Source organism: Phodopus roborovskii, unplaced genomic scaffold (assembly GCF_943737965.1).
Source record: "Phodopus roborovskii unplaced genomic scaffold, PHOROB, whole genome shotgun sequence".
Lineage (NCBI taxonomy): Eukaryota > Metazoa > Chordata > Mammalia > Rodentia > Cricetidae > Phodopus > Phodopus roborovskii.
In genome coordinates this window covers 20,955,108-20,978,567 of record NW_026125059.1, presented here as the reverse complement: position 1 = coordinate 20,978,567, position 23,460 = coordinate 20,955,108, and the positions used below count along the sequence as shown (strand labels likewise).

General features: G+C 42.3%; 1 protein-coding gene and 1 pseudogene across 1 annotated transcript in view; both read right to left on the bottom strand.

Moving 5' to 3' along the window:
- Mroh8 (maestro heat like repeat family member 8) overlaps positions 1-23,460 on the bottom strand; it is an 81,264-nt gene that overhangs the window by 10,373 nt on the left and 47,431 nt on the right. Inside the window, exons 10-19 of the mRNA XM_051187972.1 lie at positions 18,679-18,797; positions 17,039-17,191; positions 13,325-13,485; positions 8,307-8,442; positions 5,574-5,764; positions 4,073-4,207; positions 3,541-3,655; positions 3,107-3,247; positions 1,586-1,750; positions 571-726 (exon numbers count right to left, since the gene is read on the bottom strand). Coding sequence (XP_051043929.1) covers positions 571-726; positions 1,586-1,750; positions 3,107-3,247; positions 3,541-3,655; positions 4,073-4,207; positions 5,574-5,764; positions 8,307-8,442; positions 13,325-13,485; positions 17,039-17,191; positions 18,679-18,797 — 1,472 coding nt within the window. The remainder of the gene's footprint in view (positions 1-570; positions 727-1,585; positions 1,751-3,106; positions 3,248-3,540; positions 3,656-4,072; positions 4,208-5,573; positions 5,765-8,306; positions 8,443-13,324; positions 13,486-17,038; positions 17,192-18,678; positions 18,798-23,460) is intronic.
- LOC127224752 (60S ribosomal protein L17-like) lies at positions 22,554-23,154 on the bottom strand (annotated as a pseudogene).

The window sequence follows — 23,460 nt, the reverse complement described above, 5'->3', positions numbered from 1 at the left end:
TAAGTTATCCACACTGGCCTTGAACTTGAAAGCCTCCTGCCTCAGCCTCCCAAATAGCTGGAATTACAAATATATGTCACTATGCCTGGCCTGAACAGATACAGTTTAAATGAAAAAAAGAAAAGAAAAAAAGAAAAAAGAAAAAAAAATTCTTCAGCAAAACCCTTGGAAGGCTTAGGAGAAATAAAGCCTCCAGATGGTCCACAGAGGTTACTCTCTAACTTAACTCCAACACATTCCATGTCTCAAGGCCAAGAGATAGTCCTTGAAAGAAAAGAGATAGTCATTAACACAGAGTTTGTTGAGTTGAGCATTATATTTTGGGCTTTGTGCTAGGCTACAAAATAATAACACACAGTTCTTCCCCACAAAGACCATATTTACTACACAGAAATAAAGAGTTCGATTTCCCACAATTTACTCAGGGAGATGACTGAGATGTAGTTCTGTGCCAGAGGACGTAAGGAACAAGAATGTGACTGCCAAGTCTGTGCCCTAGAGGATATAAACACTATATGCAGAGCTAGCTCTATAGTCAGTCACTCATGGCCAAAAAGAAGCTGGCATTACCTTAGCTATGTCATCATTGTCATCCTGTGAAAACAGAAGTAGTGGAACCAGGCTTTCCAGGACGTGGCTCTCCACACACTTCTTATCTGTGTGCTTCACAGCCTTTACGGAGGCTCCAAAGAGAGTCATGGAGAAATGATGGATGCCATGTCTCATCTAAGAATGGAGGGTTCACAAGGAAACAACTCACTGAACATGCTCATACTAGCTTATAAGAACTCCAGGGAGTCATAACATGAAGCTATCTAGTTGCATATACTTCAGGGCAAGAAATCAACTATATAAGGAGACAGCAAGACCTGTGTTTGATGTTCTTGTTTCTGAACTGTATAAGCAAGAAATAAGTAGTTCCACCTGTTGCTGGAAAAGCTTGTATCCAATACTGACACAAGCTCTTTTGCTGAAATTCAAAATCCTAACTAGCATATACTGAGGATGTGGGTTAATGTGCATTATGTGTTTCTTTTAGACAATCTTTGTGATTTTGGACAAATAGTTGTTATTTTGACCCATTTCTTTTTTATTTTTTTTTCTTGTGACCCATTTCTTACTGTTCCTTGTTCTATACAAAAATTTTCCCCTCCCACAGAGCAAGGTAATGCCTTGATAAGTCTGTGTGTCTCAAATTTTTGAGGTCCTTTTTGTTTTTTTTGAGACAGGGTTCCTCTGTGTAGCCCTGGCCATCCTGGACCAGGCTGGCTTCAAACTGCAAGATTTGCCTGCTTCTGCCTCTCTATTAAAGGAATGCACCAACACTACCCTGCTATGTCACAAAATCTTTTAAGTCTGAAAAATTAATAACATCAGTCCAGAAAAGCAGGCTATCACAGATTATCTGGATGTGTCTTGAGGGCGAAGATCTAAAAGGCCTCTATAAGTAAAACAAACAAACAAACAAAAAACAAAACAAAATCCATTATGTAAGTAAAATAAAATGGTCTTATTCTGGTCTTAAAATCTGCTAGCTGGTAAGTTCCCGTCTTCTAAGGGAGAATCTTTTCTTTCATTGTCTTACATCACCAAATAAGGAGCACAGGATCTTCATCATGGTAGCCAAGGTGGCGGAGTCCAGTGTCTTGACAAGCTGCATGAGTGTCTGGATGGCCAACAAAACGATTCTCTCATCCGTCTCTTGCAAGCTATCTAAGATGCAGGGTATCACGCTTTTGATGTCTTCTCTCTGTGTGTCCAAAAGCAGCCATGACTTCCTCTTCTGGTAGCTCATTATCTAATTCTAAATGGAGAGATCCCACACCCACTTATGTAACCTAGTGCTTGTGGATTTCTGGTAACTCTGGTGGTAAAGAGGACATAAAAACTCTCTCTTTACTATTGGCATGCCTGATATGTAGAGGAGCGGGGAGGAGTTGTCATAAATTGCTTCATAGAACAGAGGTGGGACCAGGTAGGGGAGGACCAGGGATATACCCTTGGATTTACTTTAAGGAAAAGCTCTCCCAACACACACACACACACAAACACACACACACACACACGTGTGCTCACACACACATGCACGCATGCACACACACACACACACACACACACACACAAGTGGAATGACCAGCTCAGGCCAGAGTACATTTTCCAGCATGGAAGTTATTCAAACAAAGGCTTGAAACCTCCATGGTAGGGCTTCAGCAGAGTTTGCATGAGGATCCTTAAAAGCTTTCCCCATCCTAAACTCCTACAATGAAGTGATCTCAGGATTTTAAAATGTGTGTATGTGTATACATATATACATAAGTGCAATAAACAAATATCCATACATCCAATCAGCCAGAGTGAGCATATACTAACATGTGTCATTTTTGTTCCATAGATGTATGTATGTATATATATATATGTATATATATATATATATACACATATATATATTTTATAAAATAAATACATCTCAAGTGGCAAGATTAAAGCTTCAGCATTACTTCTGAGCTGTGTTTCTTTCTTTTCTTTCCTGCTTTTGGTTTTTCAAGACAGGTTCTCTGTCGTGGCTGTCCTGGAACTAGGTTTGTAGACCAGGCTAACCTCTAACTCACAGAGATCCTCCTGCCTCCATCTCTCTAGTGCTGGGATTGAAAGTATGTGCTATCACAGCTCACCTGAGGCATGTGTAAGACTTTCATCATGAATGACAGTGATCTCTGTCTTAGATGATAAATATCTTGGAATACCCAAGTACTCCCACAGGCCAGCCAGCATGGTATAAGGCATCAATCAGGCAGCTGGATATTTTCTACTATGCACCTCCCCCACAAATTGCAAGTTTCAAAGTGTTAAGAATATTTGTGACTTGGAATTTTAAATTTATTTAATTTTAATTGCGCCCACATAACTGTTAGGTATAAAATTAGAATGGTATAGATGGATGTACAGTGAGAAAGGTGTCCCCCCCCATTCACTCCTGCCCCAACACTCCCTGAGTTTCTTGGGTATCTCTGGGATTGTTCTATTTACATATCTATTTATTATTATGCATCTACTACCTATTTATTGTATCTATTACCAGTAAATCAGTGGTCAAAGGTCCTTTTACCATCTCTCGGTATCTGACAAGATTGCATAGTCCTCTCAGTGCAACAATCCTGAAGAGCTTATTCTCATCATACAGCCAGTCTTTCAGGCGAACAGTGGAGTATAACCTGGGCAATCTTCTGGCCACTGGACTCTTTAAGAGCTGAAAGAAATGACCTTGCATCTGTTTCCTTGAAGGGAGCTACCTTTCCACCAACTCCAAAGTATTCATTTTCCTTTGAAATCACCAAGCTGCTGCAGACAGTACAGAGTGATGGTGGGAACAGGAACACAAGGAATGCTGACAAGGGTGAGAGGAAAGGGTTCCAAAAGGCTTGAATCTAAAAAGGAAGCATCTAGGGCACACACAGAACGCCTAAACCTAGTTAAATGCAGCTTAGAATGGAGGTTCTACTGCCTTCTGGGCTTCCTGAATCCAGTAAACAGAACTCTTACCTCCACAAAAAAGCCTGCAGATGTGAGCTTGTGTTTCTCATTCCCTCGGTTAATCAAAGGGACTAACAAGTACATGGTCTTATATGCAAAGAGGTGACTTCTTTCCAGCAAGGCACTGTAAAACAGACCAACAGAAAACTCAGACATATGCCAACCCGATGGTATTTTCCCCTCTTGGGCCCTCCAAAGTTTTTACTTTGCTTCAGGTATTCAGGAGGTCATGCCAGGACCAAGACTTTCAAAATGTTTTCCTGGTTAATTTACAGATACTATAGCTAGGCATGATGGTGCACACCTTTAATCCCAGCACTTGGGAGACAGAGACAGAAGGATCACTATGAGTTTGAGGCTAACCTGGTCTAGAGAGAGTCCCAGGCCAGGGACACAGTGGGACCCTGCCTCAAAAAAACAAAACAAAACAAAACAAAAAAAAACATTGTTATGGTTATAATTGTTGTGAGTTTTTAAAGGAGAAAATAAAACAATTCTGATTTCTGGAGAGAATGAATATATTAGAATAAGGAAGTCTTACTTGGCAAGGAGAGATACTCCCTGAAGATGGCATGCTCCCTTTAGAAGACTCCATCCATCATTCTTTTCCATGATGCTAAATTCCTGCCAGCACAATGTTCTGAGGAGGAGAGTCTTTGTAGCTTGTATGGCAAAGCTAAGTTGAACAAAAACAAGCATGGATGGAAAGAATAGGACTACTAACCACTGGGATGGGCCAGTGGCTATATCATAATTCATCCCTTTCTAAAATTCTTAAAGATGCTTCCTGCCCTATTAACTGGAAAGGCCTTCCACATAAATCCTCAGCATAAAGAAATTTAACTTGATTTTGTTTCTCAAGATGTTTGGTAGATCTATGGTTCAGCAATTGATTTGGGATGCTAAATGAATACCCACTGCATTTTTTTAAAAGATTATTTTTATTTTGTGAGTATGAGTTAGCCTGCACATCTATGCCCCACATGCAGTGCCCATGGAGGCCAGAAGAGAGGGTGTTAGATCCCCTAGAACTGGAGTCACAGACAATCATGAGCTGCCGTGTAGGTGCTGGAAACTGAACAAGGGCCCTTAACCTCTACACCATCTCTCCAGCCTGACCCATTGATTTAAAAAAAAAAATTGAAGTAAAGTTTAAGGCTAGGGATTTGGCTCAGTTGGGAGAATGCCTGCCTAGCATGCTCTAAGCTATGGGTTTGTTCACTGTCAGTCCAGAAACCAGACATGGTAGTACATGTCTGGACCCCAGCATTTGGGAGCTAGGAGGTTCAGTAGTTCAAGGTCATCCTAAGCTACAAAGGAATTTGAGGCTGGCTTGTAGGACATGAGACCCTGTTTCAAAAGGAGAAAGAAAAAGATGCAATTTATATTTCCCCATAAAATTTACCAGCACAACTTATAAAATAACTTCTTTCATAGCTATCCCAGACATAGCTTCAAGAGCATGTTACAGCTGGAAGGGTTCTTGGAGATAATTCGTGGTCTAATCTCCTCAGTTTCAGAAGAGGAAACTAAGGTGCAGAACAGTGGATTGGTCCAGGGCATGCAGCTCATTAAACAGATACATGAGAACTACACTGGGACATACTGACACTTAGCCTTGTCCTAAGTATCCCATGGTATGGCATTTCCTTCCAAAAGATCTGTGTGTCAGCAGCACTAGAAATGTCTAGCAAGACCTTGTTGAGAAACTGAAAAATATCTCCAAGCAATATCCCAGAAATAAGAAATCATTTCATTGGATCAATCCAGTTTGGGAGTCTGGTTGGCTGGTTTTGTCTCTACTTGCTCTGTCAGGGAAGGGCTAGCACAATATCACATGTTATCTGCCAGGCACCTACATAGTGAATTAACATTGGTACCAAGAAGACTAAAGGCAGCAAATAAAAACCAGAGTGATTCCAGGGCAATGTGGACCTATGTTCACGCACAGTTAGGACCACCTCTATCCTTGTGTCTACTGCCGTGCCAAGGACTGTCTAAAAAGTACACAGATTAATGAAATCACAGTGAGCAGTAAGTACCACAAAGGTGTGACCTCCATTGGTATTTCCTGTTCTGCATACAGGCCACTTGGGATGTTGACATCAGACATAGTGAGGCCGATGCTGTGGTGAATCTGGATGAGCAGTGTCATCAAGAGCTGAGGAAAGAGTCGGAATGCAGCTGCTCGAAGTTTGTTTCCCATGAGCACTTCATAAAGGGCATCTGTTACCTGTGGCAGAAAAGGCACAGGCAAGACCTGAGTGTCTATGGTTCTAACCCTCTGAGGACAGCAATGGTATTTGGTAGAAAGAACAGACATGACAGGGAGAATAAGAGCAAAGTGACCATTAGAGCAGAACTGGGGCATGCTCAGAGTGCAGTACATGCTTAGCAATGGTAGAGCCTGGGTTCGATCCCTAGCACCACACACATTATACATATGCACGTATACATGTACACACAAGTATGTGTGTGTGTCCCATTAGCACACTTGACATCCAAAAATCATAACTGGAAACTATTAGTATACTTGATTAAGATGCAACTAAAAACAGTAAAACAAAACCACAACAAAATCTATAATAGATGACATATAACGACTCAGAAAAGTATTTTTGTATCAGTGTGTTAATAAAATGCTCTCATCCTTCAGTAAATAAGACAAAGGTAAAGGCTTGCTGTGTCTGCTGCATCATCTGGGAGCTGGTTGGAGCTGCATCATGTGGCTGAAATACTCATTTACTTACCCTAACTTCTAAAACTACATTAACATAACATTTTAGATTTTTTTCTTGAGACAGAGTTTCTCTGTGTAACAGCCCTGGCTCTCCTAGAACTTTCTTTGTAGACCAGGCTGCCTTCAAACTCACAAAGATCTGCCTGTCTCTGCCTCCTGAATGCTGGGATTAAAGGCCTGTGCTACCGCAGCCCAGCTACAATTTAAAGTTTTTAAAAGGCATACATTCTTAAGAAAAGAGAATAAAAGAGAAGATAACAGCAAAGTAGAAATGCTGAAAGAAACTGGAAGCTTAAAATACTATGGCAATACTTAAGACTAGACAAAGAGGAACCTAAAAGCAGGAGATAAGGTGAGAAGCATAGCCTGCCAGGAGGCTGGGTGTGGAGGGAATGCTAGTACTTGGGAAGCCAGAGTAGGAAGTTCAAAGTCAACTTTTGTTATATGGCTATTTTGAGGCCAGCCTGAGCTGCCTGAGACCCTGTCTCAAAAAATAAAAGCACACATAGTGATAGGAAGCAGTCTCTGTATGCCCAAGGCCAGAGGTGTGTAGCAACCCTGAGTATTTCTGTACAGTTTGGCTATGAACATAAGACTGCTTTATAAAATATTGTTTTCAAAGGAAAAATGGGGTGGGAAAACATCAAATACACACAGGCACAGGTATTTCTAGACATCTCGTGAGGGAGATGGACCAGATTATAAGCTAAAATTGGTTTTCTTTTTTTCTTTCTTTCTTTCTTTTTTTTTTTTTTTTTTTTTTTTTTGTATGTGTAAGTGTTAAGTTTTGTTGTTTCTCCTTTTGAAAACAAAATTGTTGCCCAGACTGGTCTCTAACTCTTGGGCTCAAATGATGCTCCTACCTTGGCCTTCTGAGTAGGTGTGATGACAGGCACACAGTACTGTATTGGTTTTAGCTTTTTTTTTTTTTTTTAAATCCAAAGATTAAGTGGTAGAGACTATGTATGACCTGTAAGCCCTAAAATATACATGGCTTACAAGGCCTAAATAATTTGTTTAGATAGAAAGCTTTCTAATCCTATTGTTTTCTATTTTGTATGTTATTACATTTTTAAACTTTTAAAATTACTTTAGGTAGCTGGGTGTTGGTGGTACAGGCCTTTGATCCCAGTACTCAGGAGGCAGAGGCAGGTGAATCTCTGTGAGTTTGAGGCCAGCCTGGTCTACAGAGCAAGTTCCAGGACAGGCTCCAAAGCAACATAGAGAAACCCTGTCTCAATAAAATGACTTTAGGTAGTTTTTAAAGGATAGAAGTAGGCATATTCATACTGTATTATGTGCTACCATCCTGTCCGATACCTCCAGGTTAGAGCCAATGAGAAATGCACATAGATTTCCAGATGAACTTTAGAAATAAACTTAGAAAACAAAAAGATTACTTTCTGGATAAGGTGAGTTATGGTGATATTTTGCTTATGCTATAACAAATAAAATCTTGCCTAAAGATCACAGTGCAGAGCTTGCCACACTAGTTAGCAATAGAGGCCATGCAGTGGTGGCACCTTTAATTCTAGCAATCAGGAGACAGAGGCAGACAGATCCCTGTTAGCTCAAGGCCACACTGGGCTACACGAAATTACCTCAATCTAAAAGAGAAAAAGAGCTCAGACAAAGGTGATCCTAGCTAGCCCTTGGGATCACTTGCCTTTAATCCCAACACTAGGGAGGTAGGGAGATGAGTGATATGGTGGGCAGGGAGAGGAACATAAGGCAGGAGGAGACAGGAGCTCAGTGCAGTCTGAGCAGCTGTCAGTTTGAAGCAGTTTGAGGGTTCGTAGAGACAGATGCAGTCTGAGGAAGCAGTCTGAGGACAGGATCACCCCTTTGGTCTGAGCATTGGTAGAGGCACGAACTCTAGTAGCTGGCCCCTCTGCTTCTCTGGTCCTTCAGCTTTCACCCCCAATAGCAGACCCTGAGTTTTTATTATTAAGACCAATTAGAACTGGAGCTACAGTGAGTCTTCCTCAAAGAGGAGAACCCATGCTGGCATGAGAGGGGCAGCGCAATGGCTTACAGCAACAGCCACATAGGCCATCTTCTCCTGGGTGGGCACATCATGGCATTTCTGCAGCTTTCTCAGGAGCCTCCACAGGACCCAGGTCGTGTTAGACAGTTCTACCTCCAGGGTTCTCCACAGTTCAGCCAGATGCCTAGAAAGGCAGGACAGCAAACATCATGAGAAGACTTATCCCAGGCCTCTCAGGATCACAACTTTCTTAGAGTCATGTTGGAATCCAACCTTCTTCTGCTCAGTTCTTCAGTGTCAATTCACATAGTGCCTGACTGTAGCAGCATGAGTTTTCATTGCCTGGCACTAACCTACAGCCATTCATGAACTACTCTTCAGGAAATGTAAGTGTTCCTCTGCTTCTGTGCCACCCCTGACCATTCACCTTTGCCAAACAAACCATGGGCTTTGATTACACCAGAGATTCTCACCATTTTCTGAAATCAGAGGCCCTTTCTCCATCTCTCCCTCCCCCCCCACCCCCAGCCTGTCACCTCCCCTCAAGAGAAAGAAGATCAAGTGGCATCTCTTCGGTCAAGCTTCCTGGTGCTTCCCCATGCTTCTCAGCAGAGTTTCCATCACGTCTACATTGCTTCTTGGTGCAGGTTTCCTCAGTAGTCCTACACTGGTCAGTGCTCTGTGTGTGGGCCTCAGAAGGAAGGGATCCTGTCTGGATTGGTACAATGCCAGGTCCACAGTTGGCATTCAAAGACACATCTATCCCTGGTGGTCTATGGTTCTCTCTGATGTCTGAAAAGGTCAACTCCTAAAAATTAACCTCCAATCCTACTTAGGTATTAGATCTGAAAGTAATACGTAGTAATGTCTCAAAAAGACTACAAAGTTGAAGTCACAGCTAAGGCCAGTCTGAGAAAAACTTAGTCTCAAAACAAAACTCTCTAGCAGTAATCCAAAGGCAGGGCCTGACAGTTAGATAAACAATGTGGAAGACAGTGTGGAAGACAGGAGACTGGGCCTTTTTCTTTCTTATAAAAACAAAAAACAAAGCTTGACTGGGATTTTGCTCCAACCTCCATTCTTGTTGTTTGTTTGTTTGTTTCCCTTTGGTTTTTTATCTTCTTGAATTGCATTTACTGTATGTATTTGTATGTATGGGTACTTGTGTGCCACCCTACACATGGAGAGGTCAGAGGGCAGTTTTCCAGAGTCAGCTCTCTCATTCCATTTTGTAGTTCCTGGAACTCGAACTCAGGTCCTCAGTTTTGGCAGCAAATGCCATTACCTAAAGGGAAATCTTACCAGCCCAAGGCTTTCTGTTTTATCCCAGTACTGGGGACGACAAGCACTCTACCATAAAATACATCCCCAAATCCTCCCATTCTTGATAATTTTCAGAATCTACCTTGGCATCTTTGTATGCTACAAACTGATTTTTTTTTTTTTATTAAGTGTAGACTCTGTCTACCTGAATCACTCTGAATACTGAGACTCTTGGATACTATCCCAACAATCATTTTCTACCTTAGGAATCCTGCCTTTTTGTTTTTGTTTCTAGATAGCTTTCACTCTGTAGCTAAGACTGTCCTGGAAGGAACTAGGTAGACTAGGCTGGCTTCCGACTTAAGTGATCCTCCTGACAGCCTCCAGAGTGCTGAAACTACAGGTATGAGTCATCACACTGGCCTCTAATTTAGTAATTCTAATCTGAGAATAAAACAAAGCAAAAAAATCCCAAGCAAGCCTGAAGGGAGAGAGGCCTGAATGTCATGTGAGACTGTAAAAGGCTCATGGCAGAGAAAGTAAGAATGACAAAGTATGAATGTGCAATGTTTTCTATGATTCTGAGGCAGTAGATAAAGTACTGTGAGAAGCAAAGCCTTAGAGTCTTCTGGAATGCTCTACTTTGCTGCACATGCTAAGGACACTGGGAATTAAAAAGCACACAACTGATGGGGGGTGTCCTTCTGTATATATGTTTCTCTTGTTGGTTGATAAATAAAACACTGATTGGCTAGCAGCCAGGCAGAAAGTATAGGCCAGGCTATGAGACATCTGGGGAGAGGAGGCAGAGAGAGGCTGCCAAGGAGAGACGCCATGTAGAGACTGGGAAGATAGGGTGTACCAGGTGTTCTCTGGTAAGATAAGGCCATGTAGAAGTACACAGATTAGTAGTTATGGGTTAATAATTAAGAGGGAGCTAGCTAATAAGAAGCCCTAGCTTTTATAACAATTTATAAATTAATGTAAGTCTTTGTGTGCTTTATTTTGGGGCTAACTGGCTGTGGGACCAGGCTGGAAAGAAACTCCAGCTACACACAGCCAATGACTTTCAGGTTTTAGTAGAGTTTATTTAAAACGTTGCATTGACAACATGGTTCAGCAGGCAAAAGAACCTACTGCCAAGCCTAACCACCTAAGCTTGAAGCCCAGGCCCAACATGGTAAATGAAGAGAACTAACTCCACTCCAGCCATGACTTGTCTGCACCCACCTGAGCACATGTGCATGAGCGCGTGCGCGCACACACACACACACACACACACACACACAATGATAAAGCGCGCATGCGCGTGTGTGTTGTGTATATATGTATGTTTGTATGTATAAGTTATGTGTGGTGGTGCATACCTTTAATCCCAGCACTTGGGTGGTAGAGGCAGGTGGATTTTTGTGAGTTAAAGGCTAGCCTGATCTATATGGTAAGATTCAGGAAAGCCACGGCTTCATAGTGAAACCCTGTCCCCAAAAAACTGTAAAATAAAATAAAAACATATAAGAAGTTCTAGATATGTGAGGCAGGAGGCCTGAGAAATCAAGGGCAGCTTTTCAGTGGTTTTCAACCTTTGGATCACAACCCTTGGGAACTGAATGACCCTTTCCTATGCCTAAGACCATAGGAAAACACAGGTGTTTATATTATAATTCATAGCAGTAGCAAAATTACAGTTACGATGTAACAGTGAAAATAATTTTATGGTTGGAAGGGTCACCACAACATGAGGAATTATATTAAAGACTGAAGCATTAGGAAGGTTGAGAACCACTGCTTTAGGAGGTGAGACCTGGCTGGCAGAAAATAGGTCACAAGCTGTATGGTGGTGGTACACGCCTTTAATCCCAGAACTCAGGAGGCAGAGGCAGGTGGATCTCTGAGAGTTGGAGGCCAGCCTGGTCTACAGAATGAGTTCCAGGATATCCAGGGCTGTTACACAGAGAAACCCTATCTTGAAAAAAGAAAAGAAAAGAAAGTAGATTACTAGTGAAAGTTATAAGCACCCTGGTTCTGGCCTTGCTCTGTTTCCTGGTCTTCCACAATGTGAACAATCCCTCTCTTCTCTGCCTCTGAAGACATTTGAGCCTCACCTTTCCTTCCATGCCTGACCTGCCTTCTATACAGCTACACAATCTGTAATCCATCTTCACCACAGTCACAGGCAAAAGGCACGTATCAAGTCATTCCCATCTGGCTGGTCTGGAACCTGCTATTTAACCATGCTGGTCTTAAGCTCACAGAGATCTACCTGTGTGCCAGCAACATGAAGTTCTTCAATGGCTTCTCCTGAGGTATAAAGTCCACTATCCTACCCAATTATATTGTTCTCTAACTTCTGGTCATTTAAAAAACATCTTAGTGTTGTATAGCTGTACACCTACCAAGACAGCCCAATTTTAGAACTTTAGTCCAATTTTAGTCCATCTATGCAGAAATATCCCTTAATCCAATCACTCCCTCCTGCTCATCTGTCTGCCCAGCCTTTCTTAGACTCTTTCGTGTAAGACTCTAAGACAGAGGAGCCATGGGAAGCAATTGATTAGAGAAACATACAAAAGACTTTAAAACCCCATATTAGCTTATACAGGAATGTATTTATTTCCTCCAGATGGGTAAGAGTCCTAGCATTTGACCTAGTAGTAAAGGCTCTGGTTCCTCATAGAGAACACCAGCACTATATGAAGACATTAATGAGAGGCATTCATACAAAAAGAGCCATTTTTAAATAGGTTAAAGCAGAAAAATATTTTTTGAAATAAAACAGTTGCTCAGAATTGCAATATAGGAATCAGGTTTTAAAAGGAAATGTTGCCCCAGATAAAGGGGCAGGGGAATCTCTCCTGAGTGTCACTGACTTCCCCATATCTACCTCTTAGACTCTAAGACTTAGACCTACCACTGTAAAAACACTCAGCAAAACAAAACAAGAAAAAAAAAAACCAAACAAAAAACCCAAAAACTTCTCTGTAGAACCCCATTCTTCCCTATTCCTAACCTTTCTTTTTTATGAATGCATTTATTTATTTGGGGCAAAATCATTCTTGAATGCATTCTGAAAGTGAGATGCCAGCCTTATGGATTTCACCCCTAAATAACTTTCATACCTGTCTATATGCATCTATTTATTTATCTCTATGTAGGCCAGCTTGGCCTTAAACTCTCCATCCTCCTGCCTCAGCCTCCCAGTGCTGAGATTCCCAACATGCTTTAATATCCATATTCTCACCACTAGAGTGTCCTTCTACATACAGTATCACTTTACCCATAGACAAATCATACTAATTTAAGAATCTAGTGGAACAAGATGGGGTTGCATGTACCTATAATCCCAACACTTGTGTGAGTTTTAGGGGGACCTCATCTACACAGTGAGTTCCAGCCCAGCAAGGTCTACATAGTAAATCACTATCTCAACTTTCACCACCTTCTAAAAAAAGAGTCAAGTACAGATTCAACTTTCAATTAAAGCTTTTGCTTGGCTCCATCAAGGTCTTACACTGTACTGGGTTGTACTGCTTCTTTGCTCCACCACCAGTCCCTTCCTTCCTTCCTTCCTTCCTTCCTTCCTTCCTTCCTTCTTTCCTTCCTTCCTTTCTTCCTTCCTTCCTTTCTTTTTTTCGTATCTTTAGCTTTTTTGAAAATCAAGGCCATTTGTCTTTTAGAATATTCTTCCAAGGGATCAATCTGTATCTTATCTTCTCTACAGGAGTCTCATTAGCAACATGTTTTACTGTACTCAGAGATAGGTTGTGGGCCCAATTTAATACAGAAGTTGCACAAGGTTCTATTACCTGTCATATGGCACTGGATGACATAAAAGATGGCTGAGCACTATATCTGTATACTTAGGTCTGGAGATAAACAAACTCACAGTATTTATGATTTGTTGCCGGACAGTAGGCAGAGTGATTATTGATAACCGGGCACAGATAACGCCTATTATTTCTGGCACCTGAAGAGGAAAAAGACATCACTAAGACCTTAATCCTGTAGACAATTATAGAGTCTTTGTAGCCATATCTGAGAGGTGCTGGAGGGATAGAAGACAAAATGATTTTGATTTTGTACAGTTTAGTATGCTAAGGGTTCAATTCACTGCTAAAGCACTTCCCTAGCGTGTATGAGGATCAGTACTGCAGAAATAATAAAAAAAACAAAACAAAACAAAACAAAACTTCCCAATCATCTCTGGAGTGGTAGCCTTTAATTCTAGCACTTGGGAAGCAGAGGTAGGTGAACCTTTGTGAATTTAAGGCCAGCCTGGTCTACACAGTGAGTACAATGACAGGTAGGGCCAGGTAGAGACCCTGTCTCAAAAAAAAAAAAAAAAACAGTGTATATGAATGTATGTATACAAAAATATTTGGAAGTTGGTGGAGCTGTAGTTCAGTTGCAGAGTGCTTGCCTAGCATAGATGAGGACCCAGATTTGATACCTGATTCTCAACAGTGTGGGATGTGGGGGTGGGAGGATGGGGGGGGTGGAGAGAATAAAAGAAGTGCTGGAGTGCTGGGTGGAGCTTGGGGGTGCGGAGTGCTGGGTGGAGCTTGGGGTCGAAGGCTTGCTTGACATGTACAGCACCTTTGGTTCAATCCAGAACCGCAGAAAGAAGGGGGGAAAAAAAAGCAAGAAAAGAAAGAAGGAAGGAAATAGAAGATTTGGAAGGATGTAAACACAGACAGAAGCTGTATCCCTGAGAAACAAAGAAGTGGGTTTTGTTTCTCATGTATTTTTTCTGATTTTTGTTCAATGATAATATAGTGATTTTATAACAAAAAAATGTCATGTTATGACAGGTGAGCCCTTATCCACTGTCCTTTCTGGTCTTTTGGGAAGCAGAAGCCATGGCTTTGGTCCAGTTCTCTCTCTGTTTGACTACTCACCCTGCCATAAAATGGCTGTGCTTACATCAGGTGCCAGAAGTTGGCTGAAGGGTGGGCAGGGGATACAATTCTAGCCATAGATAAGTGAGGGAGAGCCAAGCGCGAGTGGACACGCCTTTAATCCCAGCACTCAGGAGGCAGAGGCAGGTGGAGCTCTGAGAGGAAAAAAAGCAAACAGACAAAAAGAAAGAGACATGAGGGCGAAGACACTGAGGGCTCGAAGAAAAGATTTTCTGCCTTCAATGAAGGGACTAAAAGGAAGGCATCATCTCTCTGGACTGCATTTATTCATCTGCTCATGAAGTCTCAGCTGTGCCTGCCTCAAGGACAGGAAAGGTAAAAGATGGAAACCATGGCCTTGGCTGTCACTGTAAGTCAGTGAGCCCAGCATAGAAAATACACTATTTCCAGATTTCCTATACATATTTAAGAATGTATATTTATTGTAATCATTTAGTACAGTCCAATCACTTCTTTATAGTAAGAATATGTCAGATAAACATCTTAACAAATATATCATCAAGACATAGGATAATCAATCCTTTGGAGAAACTTCTCACTGTTAGCCTTTCTGCCTCTAAAGGTTCCCAAACCATCCACGAGACATCTGACTTCTCTCGGGTGTTCCAGTTGTAACTTTGCTGCTTTCTTTTTTATGATTTTTTTCCCACTTGTATGTACATGGACGTTTTGCCTGCATGTATGTCTGTGTGAGAGTGTCAGATACCCAGAAACTGGAGTTAGAAACATTGGTGAGCTACCATGTGGGTGCTGGGAATTGAACCCAGGTCATCTAAAAGAACAGCCAGTGTTCTTAACTGCTGAGCCATCTCTCTAGACCCACTTTTTTCGCTATTCTCATAGGTTAAAAAAATGGGTTCTTGTCATTTTTAAATGCCCTTTCTCTTTGATATTTTTGTGGCACTATGGACTGAACCTGGGACTCTGTGCAAGGACAAATGCAATTCAGACAGCACTTTCACTCCAAACAAAACACAATGAACAGTTTATAATGCCAGCAGCTCTTAGGCTTCTAGCTATTTCTGTATTCCTTCTATATTTAATTAATATGGTCGATTAATTAAATATTTTGGGGAGACAGAGTTTTGTCTAGTATCCTAACCTAGCTAGGAACTCACTATGTAGCCCAAGCCAGACTTAACCCTTTAATCTTCTTGTCTCAGCCTTTCAAGTGCTAGGATTATAGGTATGAAACACCACACCCTGGTCTATCCTTTTTACTAAAAAGAATTATTATTACTGTCTCTATGTAAAGATGAGGGCACGAATGCCACGGTGTGTATATGTAGAGGTCAGAGGATAACTCTGTCCTCTTTTTCTACATTGGCACCTGGGGATAGAACTCAGGTCATCAGGCTTGTACAGTAACCACTCTGACTCACAGACCCATCTTACTGGCCCCCAGCTCTGTCCTTTTGCATTTTAGGTGATAAAAATAAATTGTTTCTGGGTGGTGGTGGCACACAACTTTAACCCCAGTGCTTGGGAGGCAGAGACAGGAGAATCTCTGTGAGTTTGAAGCCAGCTTGGTCTACAGAACGAGTTCCAGGACAGGTTCCAAAGCTACAGAGAAACCCTGTCTCCAAAAACCTAAATAAATAAACAAACAAATAAATAAAATAGTTATTCCTTTTCTTTATTATTTGGTCTTTTTGTTTTGTTTTTGCTTTGTTTTGTTTTGTTTTGTTTTCAAGACAGGGTTCCTCTGTGTAGCCCTGGCTGTCCTGGAATTCACTGTATAGACCATGCTGACCTCAAACTCAGAGATCTGCCTGCCTGCACCACCACCTCCCAGTTTCCTTTGTCATTTCCTGTGGGGGGTTTACATATATTTAGGTAAGTTCTCTTGATGTTGAGGAAAGGGGGCCTCCTTTCAACCACTGCTGGCTGTCTTGCCTTAATTTGATAGCTTTGATTCATCTGGATCAGAATTTACACCTCACACTCATCAATTTCATCCCCTAGGGAAATCTTGTTGTTTGGGGAACACACCAGGAGAGAGAGAGAGAGAGAGAGAGAGAGAGAGAGAGAGAGAGAGAGAGAGAGAGAGAGAGAGAGAGAGAGAGATGTTCAGAGAGAGAGATGTTCAGGGTTATGCACGTATCTGTGTGAGTACACCCCCATATGTGTACTTGTGGAGGCCAGAGATTGATGTCAAAGATGTCTTTCTTAATTACTCTTATTTTTTTGAGACACAGTCTCTTCAATCACCATTTCCACTAGCCTTGATGGCCAGTGAGCTCTGGGAATTTGTCTGGCACTGCCCCACTATGTTAAAGTTACAGATGCTCAGGACTGTGCTCAGCTTTTATCTGGGTGTGAGGGATCTGAACACAGGTCCTCATGCCTGTAAAACAAACACTTTGCCATGGAGCTATTTCCCCAGCCCTATATTAAGTTTCAAATCTCTCTTGTTTGGTATAGGGGTGGTGAGTACATGCTTATTGAATGGAGGAAAACTTGGGAACCGTAGAGGAAGGCTTTGATCCTGTCCCCACTGGAACTATTCTCAGCTGAGCACAAATGGCTGGATCTCCCCAGCCAGAGTAGGGACAGGGCTTGTTTCTGTTTCAAATCCACAAAATGGCTCTGCACTTTTACCTTCTCAAATCGGGCCTCTGCACTCCTCACCAAAGTTATCAACAACTCTCCTGCTGTCTTCTGGGTACTGGGATGGGGCAGGCTTTTCAGGCTGTCCAATGTAGTCATTATAAACTGGCCAAGTTCTTGTGAATCAAGGAAAACTTCAAAAACCTGCAACAATTTAGGAAAAGTGAACGTACATGGTATGGGCTGAGAATGTAACTCAGGGTTTGCCTATGATGTGTGAGGCCCAGCACTCCAGCACAGGAGGAGGGAGATGGGGAAGGGAACAGAGAGAGGCTGTGCTGTCTATTACTGGCTTATTTACTGGGTACTTACTATGTGGCAGGCAGTAAGCCAAGAACTTTACACATAGCATTTCATTTAGATCTTATGACAATGGTGTCACCCTAGTGTATATAGATTCCCACTGGATACAAGAGGAAACTGATACCCAGACTAGATTACTTTAGACTACAATAGTAAGATCTTTAAGTATCCTTTTTCTGTGTGTTTGTGTTCATATATGTATGCACACACATATGTGTGGGTAAGAATGCATGGGGATGGTGTGTATGTGTAAGCCAGAGGTCTAGCTCAGTGTCTCCCTTTATCACGTTCCATCTTATTTTTTGAGGCAGGGTCTCTTACTAAATCTGGAGCTCATTGATTGTTCATCAAACCCCAGGGATCCTCCTGGAGCTGTCTCCTCAGAGCTGCACTCAGCTTTTTTTCTTTTTAAATATGGCCACTGGGGATTGATCTCAAGTCCTCACACTTGCACTGCAAGCACTTTGCTGAGCCATCCCTCAGCCTTATAGGTTTCCTATGACAGATGCATGAGTCTTCGTTGAGTAATGAACAGTTACATTTAAAAGCCCATAGCTCATTGGTTCAACCATTCTTTCTTCAAGCTCCTCTTTGTGAAGGGTTTAAATGGAGAGTAGCTGGCATTCAGTGAGAGTTCACCAGACTGAGGTAAAATCACTGGCCTCTTTAGCAAGTTGACATAAAGTGCTAAATTGAGCAAACAGGGCAATCAGCCTTGATAGTATAAGCCTTTATCTCAGTATATGGGTGGCAGACACAGGCAGATTGCTGTGAGTTCTACAACAGTGTGGTATACAACGTGAGTACCAGTTCAGCCAGTGATACACAGTGAGACCAGACCCTGTCTTTAAAAAAAAAAAAAAAAAAAAAAAAAAAAGTGGGGGGGGGAGGAGAGTACAAGCTAGGTGGTGGGTGTGCACACCTTTAATCCCAGCACTTGAAAGGCAGAGGCATATGGATGTGAGTTTAAGGCCAGCCTGATCTACAGAATGAGTGACAGGGCAGGCTCCAGAGCTCCAGAGAAACCCTGTCTCTAGAAAAGGAGAGAGAGAGAGAGAGAGAGAGAGAGAGAGAGAGAGAGAGAGAGAGAGAGAAACCTGGTGTGTAAGGTCATGAACAATGTTCCTTTTCTGCAAACCCTGGATGTTTACGGAGCACATTCCCCAGGCAATCTCTGTGGTTGGTTTTATGAGAAACAAATAGAACTTTCCAATGTGATTTTTACCATCTCACATTTCCATGAACAAACAAAACGTCTGGCTGGCTTCTTCCCACCCTTGCTAGTACTTGAAGCTGTCTGTCTGGATGCTTCTAAGATCTCTAATTACCTGGACGATTTTGAATGGACAGCGGTAGAAGTGTTTGACGCTATAGTGCTCCAGCAGCTCCCGGCACTTTTTCAAAGTTTCTTTCAAGCTCTTGCCATTGTCTCTGCCCTGTGTGATATCTAGGGAGAGAATGGGTCGCTATTATGCTCTGCTCCACTTCTTCCTTACTCATTTCCCAATTCTTTCTGATCTCCAGTGTGTAGTCAATCCCTGATTTTCCCTTGGATGCATTAATCTAATCTGCACGCAGGTCTGCCCTTTTCCCTGTAAAACAATATATACAAAGAGCCAACAGGAAATGAAAGGGTTTTTATTTTTGTTGGTTGTTTGTTTTGTTTTGTAAGAACAGAGATTTAGAGCGATCTGCTGAGTAGAAAAAAGGAAGGCTCCACAACACTGTCCCACTAGAGAGGAGTCGAGGGCATCCTGTGATGTTTCAATACTGCCCAAAGCTTGTTGATCACAGATCTTCCTCTTCCTATCACCTAAATGTGCTGACTGTTGAGTTGCCTACCCCCCTCGGACTGCCTTGTTTCTATGTGTTTTGCTTTGTTTTTGTTTTGTTCTTTTGAGACAAGGTCTCTCTACATGGCCCTGGCTGTCCTGGAACTCACTATGTAGACCAAGCTGACCCCAAAGTCACAGAGATCCATCTTCCTTTGTCTCCTGAAAGCTGGAATTGAAGGTTTGTACCCCCACACTCAACTTGTTTTCTATACTTTAATGTGACTTAATATTGCTGGACAAGGCATTATAAATGTTGGCTGAGTCGATTGAATAATTAAGTCTCAGGCTGTCCAAATATCCAGAAATGAACTCAAACTGGACTACAAGAGGATTCCCATCCATTAGATAAAAGCCAGTATTCCTAGCAGGATGTGGTGGTACACGCCTTTGATCCTGGCACTCAGGAGGAAAAGGCAGGTGGATTTCTAAGTTTGAAGCCAGCCTGGTCTACATAGTGAATTCCAGGACAGTCAGAGCTACAAAGTGAGACTCTGTATAAAAAAATAAAATAAAATAAAAAAGAGGCCACTTTTCCTTAGGAATTTGTGAAGCCAGTCCCATCTGCTAAAAGAAATAATGTCCTATACCTCTGGCAGAAAGGGCTTATGGCTGCCCACTGACATATACCTGTGGCTGTATATCAAAGCCCATAGTGGCCCTCCAGGCTCCTCAATCCCTGTTGACAAATAATATACATTCCAAAGCCCACACTAGCCTCCCCAGCCTTCCTTCCTCCCAGGTACCAGTCTGTTCTTTTGAAAAGGGTTGTTTCTCCTGGCTTTTCTATCTCTTTCTGTCTCTCTTCCCTCACATGCTATCCTCTTGCCCCCTGCTATTGTCAATATACTCTGTCTGTCTGTCCATCCATCCATCCATCTATCTCTTCCTATCATCCTCTTGTTTTCTTGCTATTATTCACCACTCTCCTGTGGTGTCCAGTCCATTTCTTGTTCTCTCTGCTTTGGACTCGTCTAGATGCCTCTGGATGTTCCCCCTCTCTCTTATTTACAATAAAAAGCTTCCCCTGATAATGAAGAAGTCATGTTGGCAGTTTCTTCACTGTGCCCCCTTGCATACATTTGGTGCTGAAACCCTCAATAAAATAATCAGTTGCATTCCCTGCCTGTATCTCTGTAAACATTGCTCATACTCAGAGCTGCCTTACATAGGGTGGCTGCTTTGGAAAGCAGAGCTTCCTCAGTTGCTAATGCAGTTCCCTCTGGCTGCCTTTCCTACTTTTTCACCTGCTTGATGGCTCTTTAGTCTTCACACCATCTTCACAAAGCCTCTCTGAACTCCACAACTCATTTGACTCTTACTCATATTTCTGTAATTTTCCTTCATATTACAGTGTTTATTTGTTGACTCCTTGGGATACTAGACTATCAGGGGCCGAGCTGGGTGTTGGTGGCACATGCCTTTAATCCCAGCACTCAGGAGGTAGAGGCAGGCAGATGGATGTCCGTGAGTTTGAAGCCAGCCTTGTCTACAGAGTGAGTTCCAGGACAGGCTCCACAGCAATACAGAGAAACCAAAAAAAAAAAAAAAAAAAAAAAAAAAGATTAGGGACCTTTGTTACTATATCTCTTAGTGTTTCTATTAATATAATAAACACTGACCGAAGCACAGTGTTGGGAAGGAAAGGGTTTATTTGCCTTATACTTCCACATCCATCAATGAAGGAAGTCAGGGCAGGGACACATGCAGGGCAGGAACCTGGAGGCAAGAGCTGGTGCAGAGGCCACAGAGAGATGGCTGCTTACTGGCTTTTTCCTCATGGCTTGCTCAGCCAGCTTTCTTATAGAATCCAGGACCACCAGCCTGGGGATGGGAATACCCACAATGGCCTGGGTACTCAGGTTTGCAGATTTGTCTACAGCCCATTCTTATAGGGGTATTTTCTCAATTGATGTTCCCTCCTTTCAAATGACTCTAGCTTGTGTAAAGTTGACATAAAACTAGCCAGCACACTACTGAATCCCAAATCAGCTCTAAATAACAGTTATGGGATAAATAAAGCATAGAGATCCCAATGATGGCAAGGACCTCTCCCATTTCTGACCAAACCAATCACTCCAATTTGTTTCTGTGATTACATGTCTAGTTACTCCACAACCATACAGATGGTGGGCACTGGGGAGGGGGGGGGGTCCAAGCCACTGTTATGGTTCCAATGTTGAAGTCAGTGTCTTAGTAAGTGTTGTCTTGCTGTGAAGAGATATCATGACCAAAGTACCTCTTGTAAAGGAAAGCATTTAATTGTGGTCTTGTTCATAGTCTCAGGAGCTCAGCCCGTTATCATCATGGTAGGAAGCATGGAGGCAAGCAGACACAGTTCTGGAGAAGTGGCTAAGAGCTATATCCTGGTCCACATGCTTCGATAGATGAACTTGGCAGGGGCTTGAAACCTCAAAGCCTAACCCCAGTGAGACACTTCTTCCTTCCTCCCTCACCTGCTATGGAACCTGCTGTGCTCTCCCACATGGCCCCTTACCTTGGGGCCCCACTCTCTCGGGACCATCACCACCCCCTCTTCCAAAGCTTTAACCTATTAACTGTAACAAAAGAACAGCAACACCTACTCCAACAAGACCACACCTCCTAATTCTTTTCAAATAATGACACTGCCTGGTGACTAAGTATGGTGGTTTGGTTTGAAAGAATGGCTCCAAAAGGGAGTGTGCACATTAGGAGGTGTGGCCTTGTTGGATGTCACTGTAGAGGCAGACTTTAAAGCCTCATACATGCTCAAGCCATGCCCAGTGAGACAGTTAACTTCCTGTTTCCTTTGGATCAAGATGTAAGGACTCTAAGTTCCAGCACTGTATCTTCCTCCATGCTGCCCTGCATTTTATATGCACTGGTGTTTTGTCTGCAAGTATGTCTGTGTGAAGGTGTAAGATCTTGTTACAGACAGTTGTGAGATGGCATGTGGGTGCTGGAATTGAACCCCTGAGTCATCTTTCCAGTTCAACTAATCTGCTTTTTAGAAAAATTCATCTTCTGAGAACATTTTCTTGACTTATATTTAAAACGGGCAGTTGGTAGTGAACAGATTCCATCTTAAAGCTATCTAGGACCTGGCACATTAGTTGGAGAAATTAGACTAAAGCTCTGAACTGGAAGAGAGCCACCCCAATTAAATATTTTCCTTTGTAAAAGTTGCCATTGTTATGGTGTCACTTCACAGCAAAAAAAAAAAAAAAACAAAAAAACCCTAAAACAAAAATTGGTATCAGGGACTGGGATATTGCTATGATAGGCTAGATCATGTTTGTGTTTGGAGGAATTTGGACTTTGGTACCTTGGGTTAGGAAAGCAGTGGAATGCTTTATTTATTTATTTATTTATTTATTTATTTATTTATTTTACTTTCATCTGCATTTATTTTACGCTGAGTTTATTCCCGTGCCATAAGCTTTTGTTTCTTCAGTTTCTTCTGGGATATCTTCTTCTTCTGTGCAACCTTTTCTGGCTTTGGAACAATCTGCTCCTTTTCTGTGAGGACCATCTCCATGTGGCAGGGGGAGCTCATGTACGGGTTAATCTGGCCGTGCACTCTGTAGGTTCGTTGGTGCATCTTAGGTGCTTTGTTCACCTGGATGTGTTCAATGACCAGAGAATCGACGTCTAGACCCTTAAGCTCAGCATTACTCTCTGCATTTTTAAGCATGTGCAGTAAAAATTCAGCACTCTTTTTTGGCCACCGACCCTGTGTCCAGCCCCACTGTTTGGCCTAAGCGCACCTGCCTACTCCACCATTGTACCGCAAGAATGGCACACACTGCTTCTTCAAAGTGACATCTTTCAGGTATTTGGTGACTTTTCAGATATGCATGCCCTTGATGGCCTGGGCAGTTTCACGGGTGTTCTTAAAGTGAACCCGAAGTTTCGATCCTCTTGACTTGCATGATTTCGTGGGGTTTTCTGGGTCGAGGAAGTAACGAACCATCTTCACAGGTCACCTCAGGCTGCCTACAGGAAGAGAGTGCAGTGGAATGCTTTAAGCACTGCTAAATGAGCCATACTAGTAGGAGCATGGAAGACAACGGTATTGAAAATGATTTGAAATATGGGGGGCTGGCTCAAGAGGTATTAGAGAAGAATTTTAGTATGTTGCCTAGAGATTATTCTTGTGTTATTATGGTGAAGAACACTGCTGCCTTTTGCCCTTGTCCAAAGAGTCTGTCTCAGGCTAAAATGAAGAGTTTTGGATTAATTCCATTGGCAGAAGAAATATCAAAACAGCTTAGTATAGACTCTACTGTGTGGTTA